The sequence below is a fragment of the Euleptes europaea genome, chromosome 11, assembly GCF_029931775.1.
Source record: "Euleptes europaea isolate rEulEur1 chromosome 11, rEulEur1.hap1, whole genome shotgun sequence".
NCBI lineage: Eukaryota > Metazoa > Chordata > Lepidosauria > Squamata > Sphaerodactylidae > Euleptes > Euleptes europaea.
In genome coordinates this window covers 7259112-7276310 of record NC_079322.1, presented here as the reverse complement: position 1 = coordinate 7276310, position 17199 = coordinate 7259112, and the positions used below count along the sequence as shown (strand labels likewise).

Genomic DNA, 17199 nt, shown 5'->3' with positions numbered 1-17199 from the left:
CTCCCAGTCTAAGCCACAGGAACAATGTTAACATATAGATACAGTCATTTGCTGAAAAAAAAACTTCATCTGGTATCAGGAAAAATAGGGTACGTTGAAATATCTGGAACCAGACTGTAAAAGACAAAAATATCAAGAGCCTACACAGAGTTCTAAAGGCCTGTAAGTCTATAGTGGCCTGGAAAAATAGAATGCCCTTAATGTCTATAGAACTTAGCTGAAAAAGTAGAAAAGCACTGTCCTTCAGTGTTACTACTCTGAAGATGCCTGCCACAGTTGCTGGCAAAACGTCAGGAAAGAAAATACCAAGACCACGGTCACATAGCCCGGATAACCTACAAGAACCAATAGAAAAGCAATGTCCAAAGGCAATGTTCATAGCAAAAGTTTTTAAAGGCAGGAGTGGCTGGAAGTAAAACCTGGAAAACTCAAAAGGCAATTAATTCAGTCGTTGCAAGTAATAACTGTTGACATTGAGGGACCATGAAAACCCCAAAAGGGGTCGCCATAAGTCAGCTGCGACTTGAAGGCACTTTATACACACACATTTATATGGTTAAATTTACTGAGATTTGAAATTTGTACAATATATAAAAATTGCATTTCAGATTTTGTAATCTACCTTGAGTCTCAGTAAGAAAGGCAGGGCTATAAATGAAGTTGTTAATCAAAGAATTGTCGTTCACGGTGGTATTCCTACCACCCAACTGTTGGGTGGGGGTGAAACAGTGTTAGGAATTTCCATAGCAGTTACATAGGAACATTAATCAATGCTTTGCAAAGTACCTGTCTTACAATGTATCATTTTTTTCTGTTCTTTTCTTCCCCACTAAAAGCTCAGCTTGGAGACTACAATTCTTTCATCCATCTCCCAGGATATCTCTCAGATTGTCGCTTTGTACCAGAGCAAAATAAAGATTTTCTAACCAAAGTAGAATCATTACACGAACAACACAGGTAATTGCAGTTCTGCATCCTCAATTATCTTTTTTTCAGTGCCTTGTAGATCAAGTGCAAGAGTTTCTAACTTCCGCCTTATTTTGATTTTTAAAATCCAAGCAGTCTTTTCACCTGCAATATTACATTAGTGAAAGCAATCACTGGTTCATCTTAACATCTGTTTCATTATGCAGTCGTGCTAGATATAGTTCCGATAAAAGAAAGCTGAGTGAGGGAGTTTATACAGCTCCCTGTTTTTTGCTTTTGCCTAAGCTAAGGGAAAAGCAGTTGGCTCTGACAAAGGGAGCTTCGACTCTTGAAAGCTCGTACCTTGAAAACTTCATCGGTCTCTAAGGTGCTCCTGGACTCGATTCTAGCCGTTCTACTGCAGGCCAGCAGTGCAGCTGCCCTCTGAAACTATATTTGAACGTATTTGCTTGGTTATGGCTAATGGTTGTGCTAATAGCGTTTTTTCGTTACCCCTTTCCTGTGGCTTCCCAAGTCTCCTTTTGGTTTAGAAAAGGGCTGAAATGTAAAGCTCTGTTTCTAAACACTTTGGCTGTGTATAAATTGTGACGGTCAAGTAAACTTGTGGGGCTCCAGGAGCAGTGGGGTTGTTAACTCGCTTGTTAGTCAGCAACAGTAGTATCAGACTCCCCTGAAGGTTTGGGGCTTCTATTCTACCCCTGTTGTTCTTTCTATAGAGAGCAAAGGCAGATTAGTGCAACGTTCACACTAGCAGTGATCCAGTATTCGTAGCACCATCTCCCATCCAAGGGTGGTGGGGAAGTTTTGGTGCTGGAGGCGGGGGAGGCAGTCCCTGACTACTGCAGATAAACAAGCAGAGCTGTGCAGGTATGCCAGTCCAGCGCTGGAGGATTCAGATGTCTACATAAAATAGACTTTGTTTTTAAGAAAGCAGCAAGATCATGAAATGGACAGTAATTGTGTGAGTGGGGGGGAATTGAGGGTTTTTGATGTTTTGTCACTTCCATTCTTTGGGCTAAATTAGTACTAATTAAAGGGGGGGCTGACCTGGCTAGTCCATGCAAGCCTGATCTCGTCAGACCTTGAAAGCTAAGCAGGATTGGCCCTGGTTAGTACTTGGATGGGAGACCACCAAAGAACTCGAAGGTTGTTATGCAAAGGTGGGCGATGACAAGTCACCTCTCAGCTTCTCTTGCCTTGAAAACCCTTCGGGGTTGCCATAGGTTGGCTGTGATTTGGCAGCAAAAAAAGGGGGGGAAATGCTTAATCTCTGAACTATTAAAATATTAAACTATGAAAATATGAAACCATGCATAATGATAACACAGTGGTGGAGAAAACTGTATGTTGTAGTCCTTGCAAGAAAACTTTGCTGCTTAAGTGGCAGGAAGAAATGACAACAATAACACTTTTCAGGGTGTGGGGAGCAAGCTAGCTGCCACTGAAACAAACAGCATTAACCTGACAAGGCCCCTTTTCAATAATTGTGTGTCTGATGAAGTGAGCTCTAGTCTAGCCCATGAATGCATATGCCTCAAGGTGCTACAGGACTCTTCTTTTTGCGCCACGGAACACAATGGAATTTGTAAAGGCCCTGAGATACTTGTATTGAATAATTAGAACCCCTTGGTGCAAATTATAAGGAAGCAAGGGGTGTGTGTGGGGGGCAGAGGAAGCTCAACTTCTTTTCCTTTGTGTGTAGCTAAAAAGGTGTCTGTAGGTCAGCTAAATGGCCTACTAGCAACACTTCTTGACAGCTTCAAAGGTTAGCCGTGTCGGTCTGCAGTAAAACAGCTAGACTCGAGGCCAGCAGCACCTTAGAGATCAACAAGATTTTCAGGCTGTCAGCTTTAAGAGTCAAAGTTCCCTTTGTCAGATACACTTGTCACTTGCATCTGACAAAGGAAGTTTTGACTCTTGAAAGCACATACCCTGAAAATCTTGTTGGTCTCTAAGGTGCTGCTGGCCTCGAGTCTAGCTGTTCTTTACACCTGCATTATTTCTGAGCAGGTGACAGTGTGTGTAAACCTGCAACGCAAGCCCTTTCTTTTTGAGGCTGCTTTTACCCTCTGGCACTTCTTTCCATTGCTGGCACTGGAGAGACACCAGTTGAAGAAATTTGCCCCACTGCCTGCTACAGCGGGAAAGATGGGTGAGGACACGTCGAATCAGACTGTCCTCCCATCTCTGACAAATGTCTCAGGAAAGAGGAACATTATATATGAGAGAAAAAGTTGTTCTGATATGGTAGAAGTATGAGCAAACACTTTTAAAATTCACATTTCATTATTTTAATGTGAAAAGAGGTCTGATCTTTTTGATAGTCTATTTTTAATGTATTTGGATAATGGTATTCAAAAAACTTCCCTCATAGATAAATGACTTTTCTATTATGTTAATAGTTTATTGCATTAATATTTTGTTGACTTTCCACTCAGTGGCCTCAAAAAATCGGAAGCAGAGTCCTGCTACATCAACATAGCAAGAACGCTTGAATTCTATGGAGTAGAATTGCACAGTGGTAGAGTATGTTTACAGTGTTGCTTTACATTTAGAATATCTTGTATTTTTAAGATGGCTCCGTTGTTGGGAATGGGGACTATACATGCAGGGTTCCTGGTAGTCTGAAACTGCAACTTGTAGACAAAGCAAGAATAATTTCGATCAGTTCTTATCTGGGGGTTTCAGTTAGTGTTTTGTGCCTTTTGTTTGCATGTTTATGTTGTTGATGTGGCAAAAAGTATTCCCAGCAATAGTGAAAGTCAGCTGCTTCAATCTAGTAATGTGGTGGTATGCTACATTGTTGAAATCTTAGTTTGTGTGTTGCATTATACTTTTAGAATTTGTTAGATTGTGCTACTAAAAGCAATCAGGGAAAGGTGATATAACTGCTTGACCAAAATTCAATCCAGGCCGTTCATTCGTAAGCTGCTTTGGATCCCTCAAAGAGAAAAGTGGCCTAAAATGCTCAAATAAATAAAAGGCCTACTTTAGGTTTGCTGTAGGGCCTATATAATCTCAGTGGAAAGAAATTGTTGGGCGGGGATAGTATTACCAGATTTCAGACTATTTTTGAAAGGCTTGCAAGGGTGCAGGTACTGTGTTTCTTACCAGGACCGTCTCTCTCAAGAGTGCTCAGAGCAGGAGAGTGGGAGTTTCCACTTCAGCCACTGTTTTCCAGTACTTTGTACCAGTTCGTGCAGCTGCTGTTCCTGCAACACAAGGTCGAACTCTCCCTTGGCCTCCGGAGCTAGCTGCACAGTCATTTGGATTCTGGCCATAGTAAATTGTGTTGTAACTAGCGTAGCAACACTGCGATACAATGAGTTGTAATTTTCCCCCCTTTTCAATTAAGTATTTCTGTTTTGCTTTTTTCCCCACTGGGGACTCAAAGCAGCTGACAGAGAAACACAAAAATATAATTCTATCAACCAAACAACAGAAATACAGTGTAACTCCTGAGTAGGGGTGTGCACCAATTCTCCCCCCCCCCTCCAGTCTTTTTCTGATGTGGGTTTCTTTGCCCCAAAAATTTTCAGAAAAGCTGAATGCCCATACTGGTAATCTGAAAATATTTGGCTCCATTAAAGCCTATGGGGAATTTGGGGAGGACTCTGTGGGGACTGTTTTTCAAGGTAGAAGCACCATTTGCCGCATAGCTGCAGGTGACTCTCCTTAGAAGAACCCCCAAGTTTGGTGTCAAGTTTATTAATACGGTCAACTGACCAATCACGTGCTAACACATCAAAATTTCCAGACACAATAGTTTTGCGCTGCAGAATCACAGACTTCCCATACATATAAAGATGTAAGGTCAATAAAAGCAACCCCTGCCCCCAAGTTTGGTGAAGTTTGGGTCAGGGATTCCAATTTTATGGGCCCCCAAAGGGGGTGCCCCCATCTGTCCAATGGAGTTCTCAGTTGTTTCCGCATGAAGCCTGCTGGGTGACCTTGGGCTAGTTACAGTTCTACCAGAACTCTCTCAGCCTCACCTACCTCACACGGTGTCTATTGTGGGTGGGGAAGGTGATTGTAAGCCGCTTTGAGACTACTTTCCATAGAGAAAAGCAGAGTATAAAAACCATCTCTTCTTGTTCTTCATGATGGTCCTTTTCTCCCCAGTAGGGACCTAAATAGGCTTACAAAGTTCTCCTCTGCTCCTTTTTATCCTTCTCCATTTTCTCCTAGCTCTTTGAGGTAGATAAGGATGATTGTGTGTGGCTGGCCCAAGGTCTCCCAGCAAGCTTCCACGGCAGTGTAGGTATTTGGACCTGGGTCTCCCAGATATTACTCTGACAAACCACTACACCATACTGGCTCTCACTGCTGGCAGTTCATTGCTATATTGGACATATTTGTGTTATGCTTTTGCAAAAGTCAGAAACTGTTATGTTCTGTCTAGGAAACCTTCTATTTCTTCATTGCCCTCATACAAACGAATTGACAATAAGGATCACTTAGGACATTCTCTGTTTATTTTCCCCCAGGATTTTAGAATTCTGAATTACCAGAACTTTTTTTTATCAATATCACATTGAGTCTGTTTGAATGTGTTCATAAGTACCTAACAATGAAGTTCCTGCAAGTATAGATTAAGGAGAACTACAGACTGTCTCTAAGAGAATGAAGGGAAATCCTTACATTAAGCTAAGATTCGAACCAGTTTCATTTCATTTCATTAACCTTTATTGGCATACCAAAAGACAGAGATAAAAACAACAACAATATACCTCCAAAGGGCAATACATATAAGTTACAAGTCGGGTTAATAAAACTTTTCTTGTTCTTTAAGAACTCCTGTAATAAATTCAGCCACGGTAGCCGTAATTTTAGGATCATGATCACTCAAAAGAAATTTGCATTTCACTTCATTACTCCTGTATCTCTTGTACTGGAGCAGAGTAAATAGCAGTTTATCCCGCAGAGTCACATAGAAGAGGCAATCTAAAAGGATGTGGTCAATTGTATCCAACAAATTTAAACCGCACGTGCATAGGCATTCATGTCTAGGGATCTGAAGGTATCGGCCTAAGAGCATCCTAGATGGGAATGCGTTAACCCTAGCTAATAGAAAAGCGCGGCGTTGAGAAGGTATCTCTAGGTTATCTAGATACCTAGCCATTTTACCCAATCCATTATTAAGGCCTAGGGCCGCCGGAGAACAGATGGGGGGAAGAGCTGGGTTAAAATTCTGCAATTCTACATCAAGGAGACGTTGCTTGATTCTTTTAAAAATGTAAGATTCATTGGCCAGAGCAAGATTATCTAAATCAATTCCAATTTGGCAGAGTCTAGATCTAATCAATATGTCCCATGAGAAATAATGAAGTTCACTTTTCAAAAGATATAAAAGGGAACCTGGCTCAGTTTGAAAATATAATTTGAGCCAATATCTTATTGTTTGAATCCAGGCTTTGGTGGCAGTCACGTTTTGCCCGGTTTCAAGACAAATTGTAAAATATGAAACACATTTAGGTATCCCCAATATTTGTCTAAGAAATATGGCTTGGATGTTCTCCACTTCTTGATTAAGAGTTCCAAGCCATAAGGGAACACCAAACAGAAGTTGGAATATTTTCAAATTCAGGATTTTGATCACTGCAGGAACACACTGATTCCCCTTTGCGTAGAAAAATTGCTTGAGTTGATTTAAGGAAATCCTGGTGGCTTTAATAGTATTTTGTCGATGTATAGACCAATTGAGATTATAGTTATAAGTAATTCCCAAATACTTATAGTTTTTAACTTGTTCGATTGAATTTTTCCCAATATGCCATTTGTATAAGGACCATGATTCAAACCAGTTAAGATATAGTCAGATTTTCCAGAGGGTTTTTTTTTTCTCAAAAAGGGGAGGGGGCACAGACAAGGATCAGATAAGGTAGAGGCCATAGTGTAAGGGGGAGGGGGAGCTGACCCTCCCCTCTGCATGAATTCTCTAATTGATCTCTTCCTTCCCCCAGCTGCTCTTAGCCCAAGGCAAGGGAAAGACTAAAAAACAAGAGTTGTGGGGGCTTCAGTTTCAATCAGTGCAGGAGGGGAAAGGGTTTCTCTCATTACTCTCCGCACTGTGGCTCTGATCCTCTTTCCCCTTAAAGTCTGCTCAGGAGGTCTGATCACAGATCTCCCAGTATCACATCTGGAACAAAAATGAAGCAGAACTGGGAGAGGAGGGGATTGCATGGTTCATACTCACTTTTTTCTTGTACTGTTTTGAAAGTTAGAATTCTTAGTTCTGTATCTTCCCAACTTACCAGGTTCTTCTGTGATGTGTTCTTATTTCTAGGATCTGCATAATCTGGATCTGATGATCGGAATTGCTTCAGGAGGTATTGCTGTATATAGAAAACTTATTTGCACAAGTTTCTATCCATGGTAAAATAATTTTGTAATTTATATATGAATAAAGTTTTCTGTTAAACTCAGAACTTGAAAATAGTACTTTGTTTTTGATAATGACCTCTGCAAATTTTGGTTCAGCTGCAACTTCCAGCCTATCTGAGACTCATGTACTTCTGTGTCTTCCTTCACTGGTCCTTACAAACTTCGCCTGCTGAACTTAAACTTTGCATATTTTTGACACAGAATCCCTTTTGTTCTTTCAACACCTTAATTGATCCTCATAAAAGATGCTTTTCTTTGGGAGTGGGGTATACACTGTGACTGCAATTCTATCAGTCAACCCAGTTCACATAAGGAGAGATAGCTTCATGTCAACTATCTAAAGTTCTTGGCAGCGCACAACCCACTTTATACACACATATACCCAGTGTGCAGGTGAAAATAGGTAAAAAGTCAAGGGGTGTGACCACCATCACACTCCTGTCTTGCTTAAGCCCAAGAGAGATGTACCATGCACCGCATCACACCAGTATCCATGTTGCTGAGAAGGACAATATCTGGCCAGGCATTCTCAGCCAAATGCAGACAGTTGCCACAAATGGCCCATGAAGATGTCTTATCTATCACCAGTCTTTGCTCTCTGGGGAATTTCACAGATAAACCTCTTTGCCTTGTCAAACAATGCCAAGTGCCAATGGTTTTGTGCTAGGGCAGGACTAGGGACTCTCTCTGGGCAATGCCTTCCTTTTTTCATGGGCAGTGTGCCAGTTTTATGTGTTCCTTCCCATTCCTCTTAGTAGCAATGTCAAATTGTGAAGCGAGGAGTTATTGTCTGTATGGAACCCTAGTGACTCTTGGGTCAACTGAAGTCTTGATGAAGACATGATACAATGTAGAAAACCAGTTTGGGGAGTTTTCTTTTATTTGAACCCCTCAGGAGTAAGCAGGTTTAAAAAAGGTAAAGGTCCCCTGTGCAAGCACCGGGTCATTCCTGACCCATGGGATGACGTCACATCCCGACGTTTCCAAGGCAGACTTTGTTTGCGGGGTGGTTTGCCAGTGCATTCGCCAGTCATCTTCCCTTTACCCCCAGCAAGCTGGGTACTCATTTCACCGACCTCGGAAAGGTGGAAGGCTGAGTCAACCTTGAGCCGGCTACCTGAAACCAACTTCCATCGGAATCGAACTCAGGTCGTGAGCAGAGCTTTTGACTGCAGTACTGCAGCTTAACACTCTGCTCCACGAGGCAGAATCACTTTTTCTGACTTGGGTGGGTGAGGCTTGGTTATATGTTGTAATAGCTTATGCCAGGGATCTAGAATTGTTCTCTAAAATTTAGACTGCAAGATAGTACTCTTGAGTTGTTTTGGTAATGGCAAATAAATTGGGAAATTATCAAAGAAAAAATGAGATATGGCCAAGTGTCATCACTTGATGACCTCCTCAGGAAACCTTTTAGGCTAGCAGTGGTTGGCCTCTCATAAGTATTAACCTCTTGGTGATGCAACAAATCTGTAATGTGGGGAATTTGTAAAGAATCGTTGCTCATCTGTTCAGTTGCTCGAGTGTTAGTTTGCACTTTGTTATGGAAGAGTTGTTGTTAGAAGCACAAGATGCTTCAAGGGGTATAGTCAGATGGAAGAGCAAAGTACAAGAAGGAAGCAGGCAGTGTGGGAAAATGATGGTCATGAGTTCTGGGGACTAAGGGCCAAGGAATTATATCATCAATATATCTAATTCTCAGCAAGGCCTCATCTATGGACACTTAAATCTGGGGATTGGAGCCATGAACAGACAAGACAGATCTTTCTATAAATCTGAGAAAAGCCCCAGGTTTGCAGAAAAATCTAAAAAAGGGCATTAAAAAAACCGCCCTTACAATAATAGCAGTTCCTGTACCTTTAAGAAATTAATGCCCTCATAGGCAATTTTAAACTGGGAATCTTAAACTTTGCGACTGTAGTCAATAGCTTGTTTTGGGTGTTAGTAATATGAAATTGTTAATATTCCTGTCGACTCTCTTAATAGAATTGAGCGCTGCTGTACTTAGGTTCAGTTTCTTGTCAGATGTCTACTCTAGTTTTGCTTGACTGTACTGCTGGTTTAATTTTGGATGGTACTTCTTATAGCAGAACGTGAAAGGTTATCAGGAATGTTGCAACCTTGTACATTCCTGTTTTGTGAAAATAAATCTTCATGTTGTGAAATGGCTCACTACGCCCAGTTAGGTTCAGTATTGTTGTTTTTAGTTTCTATCATTGCCAAATTTGTGAGTAACTATTTCATGAGGGGAAAAAATGTTGAAACCATATGCGAATGGTAATTGTATTGGTTCGGTGGAGTTGTGCAGGAAAGTGCTTCTGATTATAGAATCATTCTTGCTCCAGGATTCTACTTCTAATACGCATTGTGGTAGCAATATAAAATTACTGGGTATTTTGAAGCTATGGTGAAAAAATATTTTTTTCAGGAAAATTAGAAACGCTGGGAAAAATTGAAATATATACAATACTTACTTTCAAGCCTAAAGGTAGTTTGCTGCTTTCACAACATGGAAGTCTTACTTTCTGATTAGACTATAAAATTGTATCAATTGGCATATTGATGGAATTTAGTTTTCCGCAATCAAATTTACAAATATACCCACTGCTAAAGTGGGAAGGCTGCAAACAGCTGGAACCCTATGCATTCTTAACATATTTTGCTCATTCCAAAAGAAAAATATATTTCATAGGATTTTTTCAGTGCTCCCCAAAAATTTCATTGGAAAAATGGGGGGGGGGGATCCTCACTTTTTCATGCTGAACATTTTGAGCGATTACATCTTTGTCTTTAAAATCAATTCACTTGGATTGAAGGAAAAAATCATAGGGTTTTCCCCCCCAGCAAATTGGGAAAACGTCCTAGAAAAAAATGAACCCCCCCCCCCATTTTTTCCTGGTCTTTTCCATTTCTAGATGGTGATGGGTAAAGCTTTTTTTTCTGGTAAAAAAGAAGATGTTTTATATGGATTCTTTTTGTCCATCCTCATAAATGCTTGGCTTTTGCCATTTTCACTGGGTTTCAGCTATGCTGAAGCAGAAGTTGATTAATGTAAATCATGATTAAGAATGATATACTGTGTGTCCAAATTGTCTGTCGATCCTTATTTCAATGGTACTGTGTTTTTATGTCTTTTTTTCCAGGGTGAACATAGTAAAAATTTCTTTCAAACGAAAGAAATTCTTTATTCAGCTGCGGCAAAAACATGTGAGTACAATTGCATAGCCATTGTCTAACACTAATTTTGTATGTACTGTGCAATTATATTGGGTAGCTAAAGTAAGTTATCCAGAAGCTCTTGGTTCTGACTGGTTTTACTTGGGTTTATTTCCTCTTCTTTAGTTGAAAAGAGATCTCCCTTCTTGGGACTTGTTTCCCTCAAACTGTTCTGAAGAAAGCGCTCTGTGTTCAGTATTACCCTGTGCCATGAATTTTATCACATCAGTGTGGTGTAGTGGTGAGAGCATTGGACTAGAATCTGTGAAACTTGGATTCAGATCAGAAGACAGCAAAATGTATGATTGTTAAAGTTTTAATGCAAAGTTGAGAAAATGGGTTAGAGGATTGTTGTAGCTATTTCCTAGGTGACCTTTAATTACTTCAGCTCAGGCCTTTTGTAATGCCAAACTGCAGCTCCTGTGGCACTGAGTCATTGGACTGGAGTGAATTACCCTTACATCACCAGGTTATACACACCCTTTTTGGAGTGTTGTCTAACCTTATTGTGGCCTGGGATGATAGTGCTGGATCCACTAGCCACATCCCCGGGCATAAGTTGAAGTCTTGTGTAAGAATGAAGTAGCTGAAAAGTTCAAGTGTGAGACTTCATTGTGCCAAAATGTACTGACCAGAGTACACAATCTGATCCCCTGAAGGGAATCTTAAGTCACCTGTCCCATGAATCTTCTCTACTTCACTTTTCTGGTCTCCTGCCAGCTTTATACCAGCATATGGGCTCCAACAAGGAAAAACAAAAATGGTTTATTTTAATGTAAAAGAGTGTTGATACGTTCTAGGCACTGTATCACAAGCTGTATCAATTGATGGCAGAATTCTATACTTTAAACACTATGTAGCTGCTCAGGAGCATTTTCCTACATCTGTAGGAGAGAAATGGAGACAGCTCAAGAAGTAATGTTCAGCTGGAATGGGCAGCAAGTGACTTTGAGATCATGTCTTAGTGATTCTGGGGCCCTGGGTAAAACTTGATGAGGGCCCCCCAGAATCACTCATGTGGCACGGTAGGAGGGTGATTAGCTATAGGGTGGTTGAAGGCCCCACATGCTATAGTTGATCATGACCCTTTTGCTTGACTCTTAGGCAGTGAGGCATCAGCAATAACCGTGCCTTGTGGGGGCCTTCAGGGCAGTGGCCAGGGCAGCTGACTGCAAGGTCGTGGGGGCTTTCAGAGTGGGGTCCCCCCACCAGTATGGGCCTGGGGCAGCTGTCCTTGATGCCCTATGGGTAAGATCTCCCCCATGAAGTCCATAGAACTGCTTAATGCCATTTTTGCCATTTCCCACAGCAGTCAGGTATTGGCTTCCTGCCTCATATGGCCTGTTTATGGCATTCATCTGGCTGCAGGCTCTGCTCCTTAGAAATCATAGAATAGAATCATAGAGTTGGAAGGGACCACCAGGGTCATCTAGTCCAACCCCCTGCACAATGCAGGAAATTCACAACTACCTCCCCCACACACACCCCCAATGGCCCCTGCTCCATGCCCAGAAGGGGGCCAAGATGCCCTCCCTCTCATCATCACCTTAAGGTCATAGAATCAAAATTGCTGACAGATGGCCATCTAACCTCTTCTTAAAAACCTCCAGGGAAGGACAGCTCACCACCTCACGAGGAAGCCTGTTCCACTGAGGAGCCGCTCTAGCTGTTTGAAAATTCTTCCTAATGTCTAGATGGACATTAAAATTCTTCCTAATGTCTAGACGAACAGAAACTTCTTCCTAAGGTCACCATCCTATATAGTGCGGCTCTTTACCATCATTTCCTGGATTCTTAACTTTGTGTAGTGTTTCGAGTGCTGGAACTAGGATCTGAGAGACCAGCCTTCAGAGCCCCCTTGTGCCATGAGAGCTTGCTGGGGTGACCTCGGGCCGGTCACTAACCCAACTCACAGGGTGGCTGTCATGAGGAGAAGGACCAGAGTTGCCTTGGTCCTCCATTGGGAAGATAAGCAGGGTATAAATATCTAAATAAATAAATATTTATATAAATTTATAGAACCAGGTTTTCCTTGCCCTGTTTGGATTTGAGATCCTATACTTTTGAAGCTAGCATGACTTAAAATTAGTAGGCATTTATCAGAGGGAATGAGGAAAGTTGGGTTGGGATTTTTGTTGTGGGAATACAAGTAGGAGTGGGATCAAATAGAATGCATGATTATCCTCACTTAGCTTTGAAGAAGAATTTCATGCCCTATGAAGAAATACATAAACAGCCATGAAGTTTGTGATTCAGAAGTTTATCCTACTGGATTACCCAGTGCATCAATACTTGTTTTATTACGCAGTCCATGAAATAATATTGTAGTTAAAGAAGTCTTTGGTTACTTCAAGAGCGTCTCATGTTCATGGAAGATAGGGCTGTCCATGGCTACTAGTCAAAATGAATGCTAGTCATGATGCATCCCTATTCTCTCCAGTACCAGAGGGGCATGCCTATTATGTTAGGTGCTGTGGAACACAGGCAGGGTGCTGCTGCAGTCATCTTCTTTGTAGGCTTCCTAGAGGCACCTGGTTGGCCGCTGTGTGAACAGACTGCTGGACTTGATGGGCCTGGGTCTGCTCCAGCATGGCTTTTCTTATGTTCTTATGTCTTCTGCCGTTTCTGCAGGCATTTACGTCGGGGGGATGTTACAAAATGCTTCTGCGGAGGGTATGGGATGGGTTGATCTTGACTCATGAGAGCTTTGCCTCTGGGTCAGTGAGGGTCACCTAGCAGAAAGTCTCCCAAGGAAGGGGCCCCCTTATCAACCCTGTATGGTCAGCAGTGAGGAGGGTCTTCCGTCTGCTTTGCCTGTCATTGCCTCTATACTCCGCTGAACAGACCACGTCACTGCTGTGCCCCTTACCTTTCAAGGCTTCATCACCCCACCAGAGGGGAGTGTCTGACTGGGTCCAGCAAGTTGTGGGTGCTTCCTTAAAGGAAAGGGTTGTTGCAACAGCTTTCATGAAACCCCTCCTAGAAAAAAAAATCTTGTACCCCTGGCAATTTAATACACTTTCTCCCTCCCCCCTTTTTTGTTGCCGTCAAGTCACAACTGACTTATGGCAACCCTGTAGTGTTTTCATGGCAAGTCATTGTCTGCTTCCGCATCACGACCCTGGTATTCCTTGGAGGTCTCCCATCCAAATACCAGCCAGGGTCAGGGCTGAGAGTGTGTGACTGGCCCAAGGTCACCCAGCAAGCTTCCATGGCGCGAGTTGGGATTTGAACCTGGGTTTCCCAGGTCCTAGTCTGATGCCGTAACCACTACACCACGCTGGCTCTCAATGTTAGCTGGTGGCAAATGTTCTTTTCATGGGCAAGGTGCTTGAGTGCATGGTGACTATGCAAGTCCAAGCTTTAAGTGGGACTGATTATTTAGGCCCAATTCAGTCTGGCCCTTGAGCTGGTTTTGGAAATGAAGCCGCCATTAGGGTTGCCAACCTCCAGGGGGGGGCTGGCGATTTTTTGGTATTACAACTTATCTCCGGTTGGAGGCTTTGGCAGGCTAACTCTATGGTAGTAAACCTGCTGAACTGCATCCGTTTCACAAACCCCTCCCTCCCCAGGCTCCACCCCAAAAATCTCCAGGTATTTCCCAACCTGCAGATGGCAAACCCTAAGCTGACTGGAGGAAGACGTCGCCCAGATCTCTCTAGCCGCTGCTGACTTCAATCTGTGAGATATTATTAATAAAATTAACTTTGGGCCCAGTACAGCCAACATCTTTGGCACAAGCTTAAATAGACTGCAGTGGGATTTCCTTCTGTTTTATTCATCCCAAGTTTTCAGATCAGCATTACATTTCAAACTGTTATCATTTGGGTTGTGGTGGTTGTAGCCTGGTTTCCAGGAATGTTCACTTTCTAATGTGAAGGGTTTTTCCTAGTTCCGAACATAGGGGAAGCCCCTCCCCTTTGTTTCCTTTCCGTCCTATGACCCTGCTTATTGACTTGGCAAAGATATAGGATTGCCCCACCTCACAGCTGCTGAGAACAGAAACTCAGGGTAGGATGAAATTCTGTACAAAACTAATGTGATGCTGCTTGTTCAGGGGCAAGATTGATCAAGCTGTTGGATGCAAAAAAGAACACAGCCCCTAAGCATATTTACCCTTTCTAATGTAGTATGACCAACATAGTCTATAACTGGCATTATTTCTACACTTTTAGCAGTTCCAGTTCCAGTGCAAAAAGCGCCTGTATGCAAATGAGCATTTAGGCGTAGCTTGATTATAACTTTTGGTGTATCTTCAAAGCAGCTGTTGAGTAGTAAACTACTGATAGAATAACAGCCTTATCAACTTACCTGGCAGGGGAGACACTATGATCTATACTTTTACAGTGCAAGCCTGTGGCGAGTTACTTCAGTCTAAGCCCACTGTTAGTCAATTCTATGTCATTTCATTCTTGCCCTTAGCAGGTCAAATGAGCAGTGTTTGGAGAATTCACTTCCAATTTCCTCTAGAGAAAGATCTTGGGGATTCATGGGGAGGAGAATAAACTTACAAATAAGTTTTAGAGACCTAGGAGAATACTTAGCAACTTACTAACACGTATGCAATATGATTTGGGGGGTGGGAGAGCAAAATACAAGTTGAAGTAAACTGTAGACAACGTTGAGTATCGTTGTGTATGTGTGTTAAGTGCCGTCAAGTTGCTTCCGACTCATGGCGACCCTATGAATGAAAGTCCTCCAAAATGTCCTATCTTTGACAGCCTTGCTCAGATCTTGCAAATTGAAGGCTGTGGTATCGTTACTTCCTACCATTATATATTTGCAAGATTTTTTTTCCGGGGGCAAACAAGTGGTAGCATGAGGCCATCTTGCAGCAATAGATGGAACTGCAGTATGAAATTTGTAAAATGGATGTACCCTACATTTTCTCTAGTTTTATGACCTAGATTATGAATATCATGACAAAGTAATAAGAACATGTATATGAATATTTTGACTAAGTAATAAGAACATGTATACATCTGAAGCTTAACTATTCTGAGCTAGACTGTCACTTCCTCTCGTATTGTATTGTCTCCTTTGATTGGTAACAGGCTCTCCAGAGTTTCTAGCAGGAAAGGTGTTTCCGGACACCTCCTACCTGACAGTCTTTAGGTGGAGATACCGGGGCATAAACCTGGTACACTTGCAAAACTTGCAAAACATAAACCTGGTACACTTGCAAAAAGATGTCCTTTAGTGAAGCTATTCTAATCATGAGAGTCAGGGCCGGTGTCAACATACCCTGTGGTGGGGCTGTTTTTTCAGTTATATAGCTAGAAATTTGGAACAGAATTGAATCAAATTTAGATAAAATAAGAGAGTTTTAGGCAATAAGTAAGTAATACATGTGCTAACAGATAGGTAAGAATATGTGATAAACCAAGAGGATTTAATTCAATGAGGTTTACAACAGAATTGTAATTTTGAAGGGCAAGCTTCCTATATACTGGTATATTGAGTGTATGTTCAATGTTTTTATGGTTGTTTGTTAAAATAAAATTGTGTTTTAAAAACAAAACAAAAAGCATACCCTGTGGTGGGACATCTGCCAGGGCCTACTGCCACTGACCCCCCTCCTTCTCATGCCTGCTCTGCCACCTGCCTGCGTGCCCCTTCCCCACCCGCTGGCTTGCAAGCGCTCTACCTCCTGTGCTCTTGGCTGCCTGGGCTGTCCAGCACCACTGCAGAAGAGTGCACGGGTGATGCCGGTGGTGCTCCTGAGGTCACAACAGTGGCACTCCCAGCTGCACATGCTACTCAGTGCCATAGACGAAAGCGCCCACAGGTGGCTCGTGAGAATGGGCAGGAAGGGAGATTTGAATGGGGGTCCTAGTAGTGGGCAGATGTGGACAGCCCCCCCCCCCAGTATTCTCTCCCCAGGGCCCCTCAAAACCTGGAACTGGCCTTGATGAGAGGGAAGGTTAAGGTGTTTTTGTGAGGAGTGCCCAACAGGTGCCTTCACAGAAAGGGCAACAATCGTTGCAGCAGGTGCAAAAGCAAGAGGGCTCTCTTAGCAACAGCACCAGTATGCTTCCCTAGTAGCGAGGCTGGATTCAGGAGCACACACCCCAAATTTTTCAATCACTCCACCTTCCACTGGCACACGTGTCAAAAATGGATCAATCCAGTCTAGAATATCAGCTTTCTGAACCAGCATCACCTTCCTTCCTTAGAGCGTACTATTTTGATGTCGCTTCTGGAATTTCATATCCTCCTGCTTCTCACATGCTTGTAATAATATTTCCTCATCTTGAAGGTATTGTTCAAAGCAAGGGATGTTTTCAAGCTTTGATCTCGGTGTGAAATTAGAATACAGGTAATAATGGAAAGGGCTCTAAAATTTTCAGGTGCAAATGACTTGTCAGGAGATGCCTCCAGTGTATGGGTTGTCACAATGGGGTGTAAACTCTGGATCTTAAAAGCTACTTGTGCTAAAAGGGTGATATGGCGATATGTTTTAAAAAGAGAGCATTCTTCATCGCATACCCCATGTAAATAAACAGCATTTTATAAGCAATGCTGAGTAGAGCATGAAGCCACCAGACAGTTAAGTGGTCCCTCAAACTGCTGTGGTGGAGCAGGATTAATTTATTGTTGTTTTTGTTTTAATTTAGTGGTCCTGTGCAAAAAGATATTTCATGTGATTAGAATTAAATGGTTCATTAAAAC

The 17199-nt window shown here is 42.2% G+C and overlaps 1 protein-coding gene across 2 annotated transcripts in view; it reads left to right on the top strand.

The window, feature by feature from the left end:
- Positions 1 to 17199, top strand: part of PTPN3 (protein tyrosine phosphatase non-receptor type 3) — a 164296-nt gene that overhangs the window by 109373 nt on the left and 37724 nt on the right. The window contains exons 8-11 of one of the 2 annotated variants that reach the window (XM_056857321.1): positions 837 to 957; positions 3366 to 3453; positions 7214 to 7302; positions 10455 to 10518. In XM_056857321.1, coding sequence (XP_056713299.1) covers positions 837 to 957; positions 3366 to 3453; positions 7214 to 7302; positions 10455 to 10518 — 362 coding nt within the window. Of the gene's footprint in view, positions 1 to 836; positions 958 to 3359; positions 3454 to 7213; positions 7303 to 10454; positions 10519 to 17199 lie in introns of those variants that run through there. The other variant, XM_056857320.1, reaches the window with a different exon arrangement.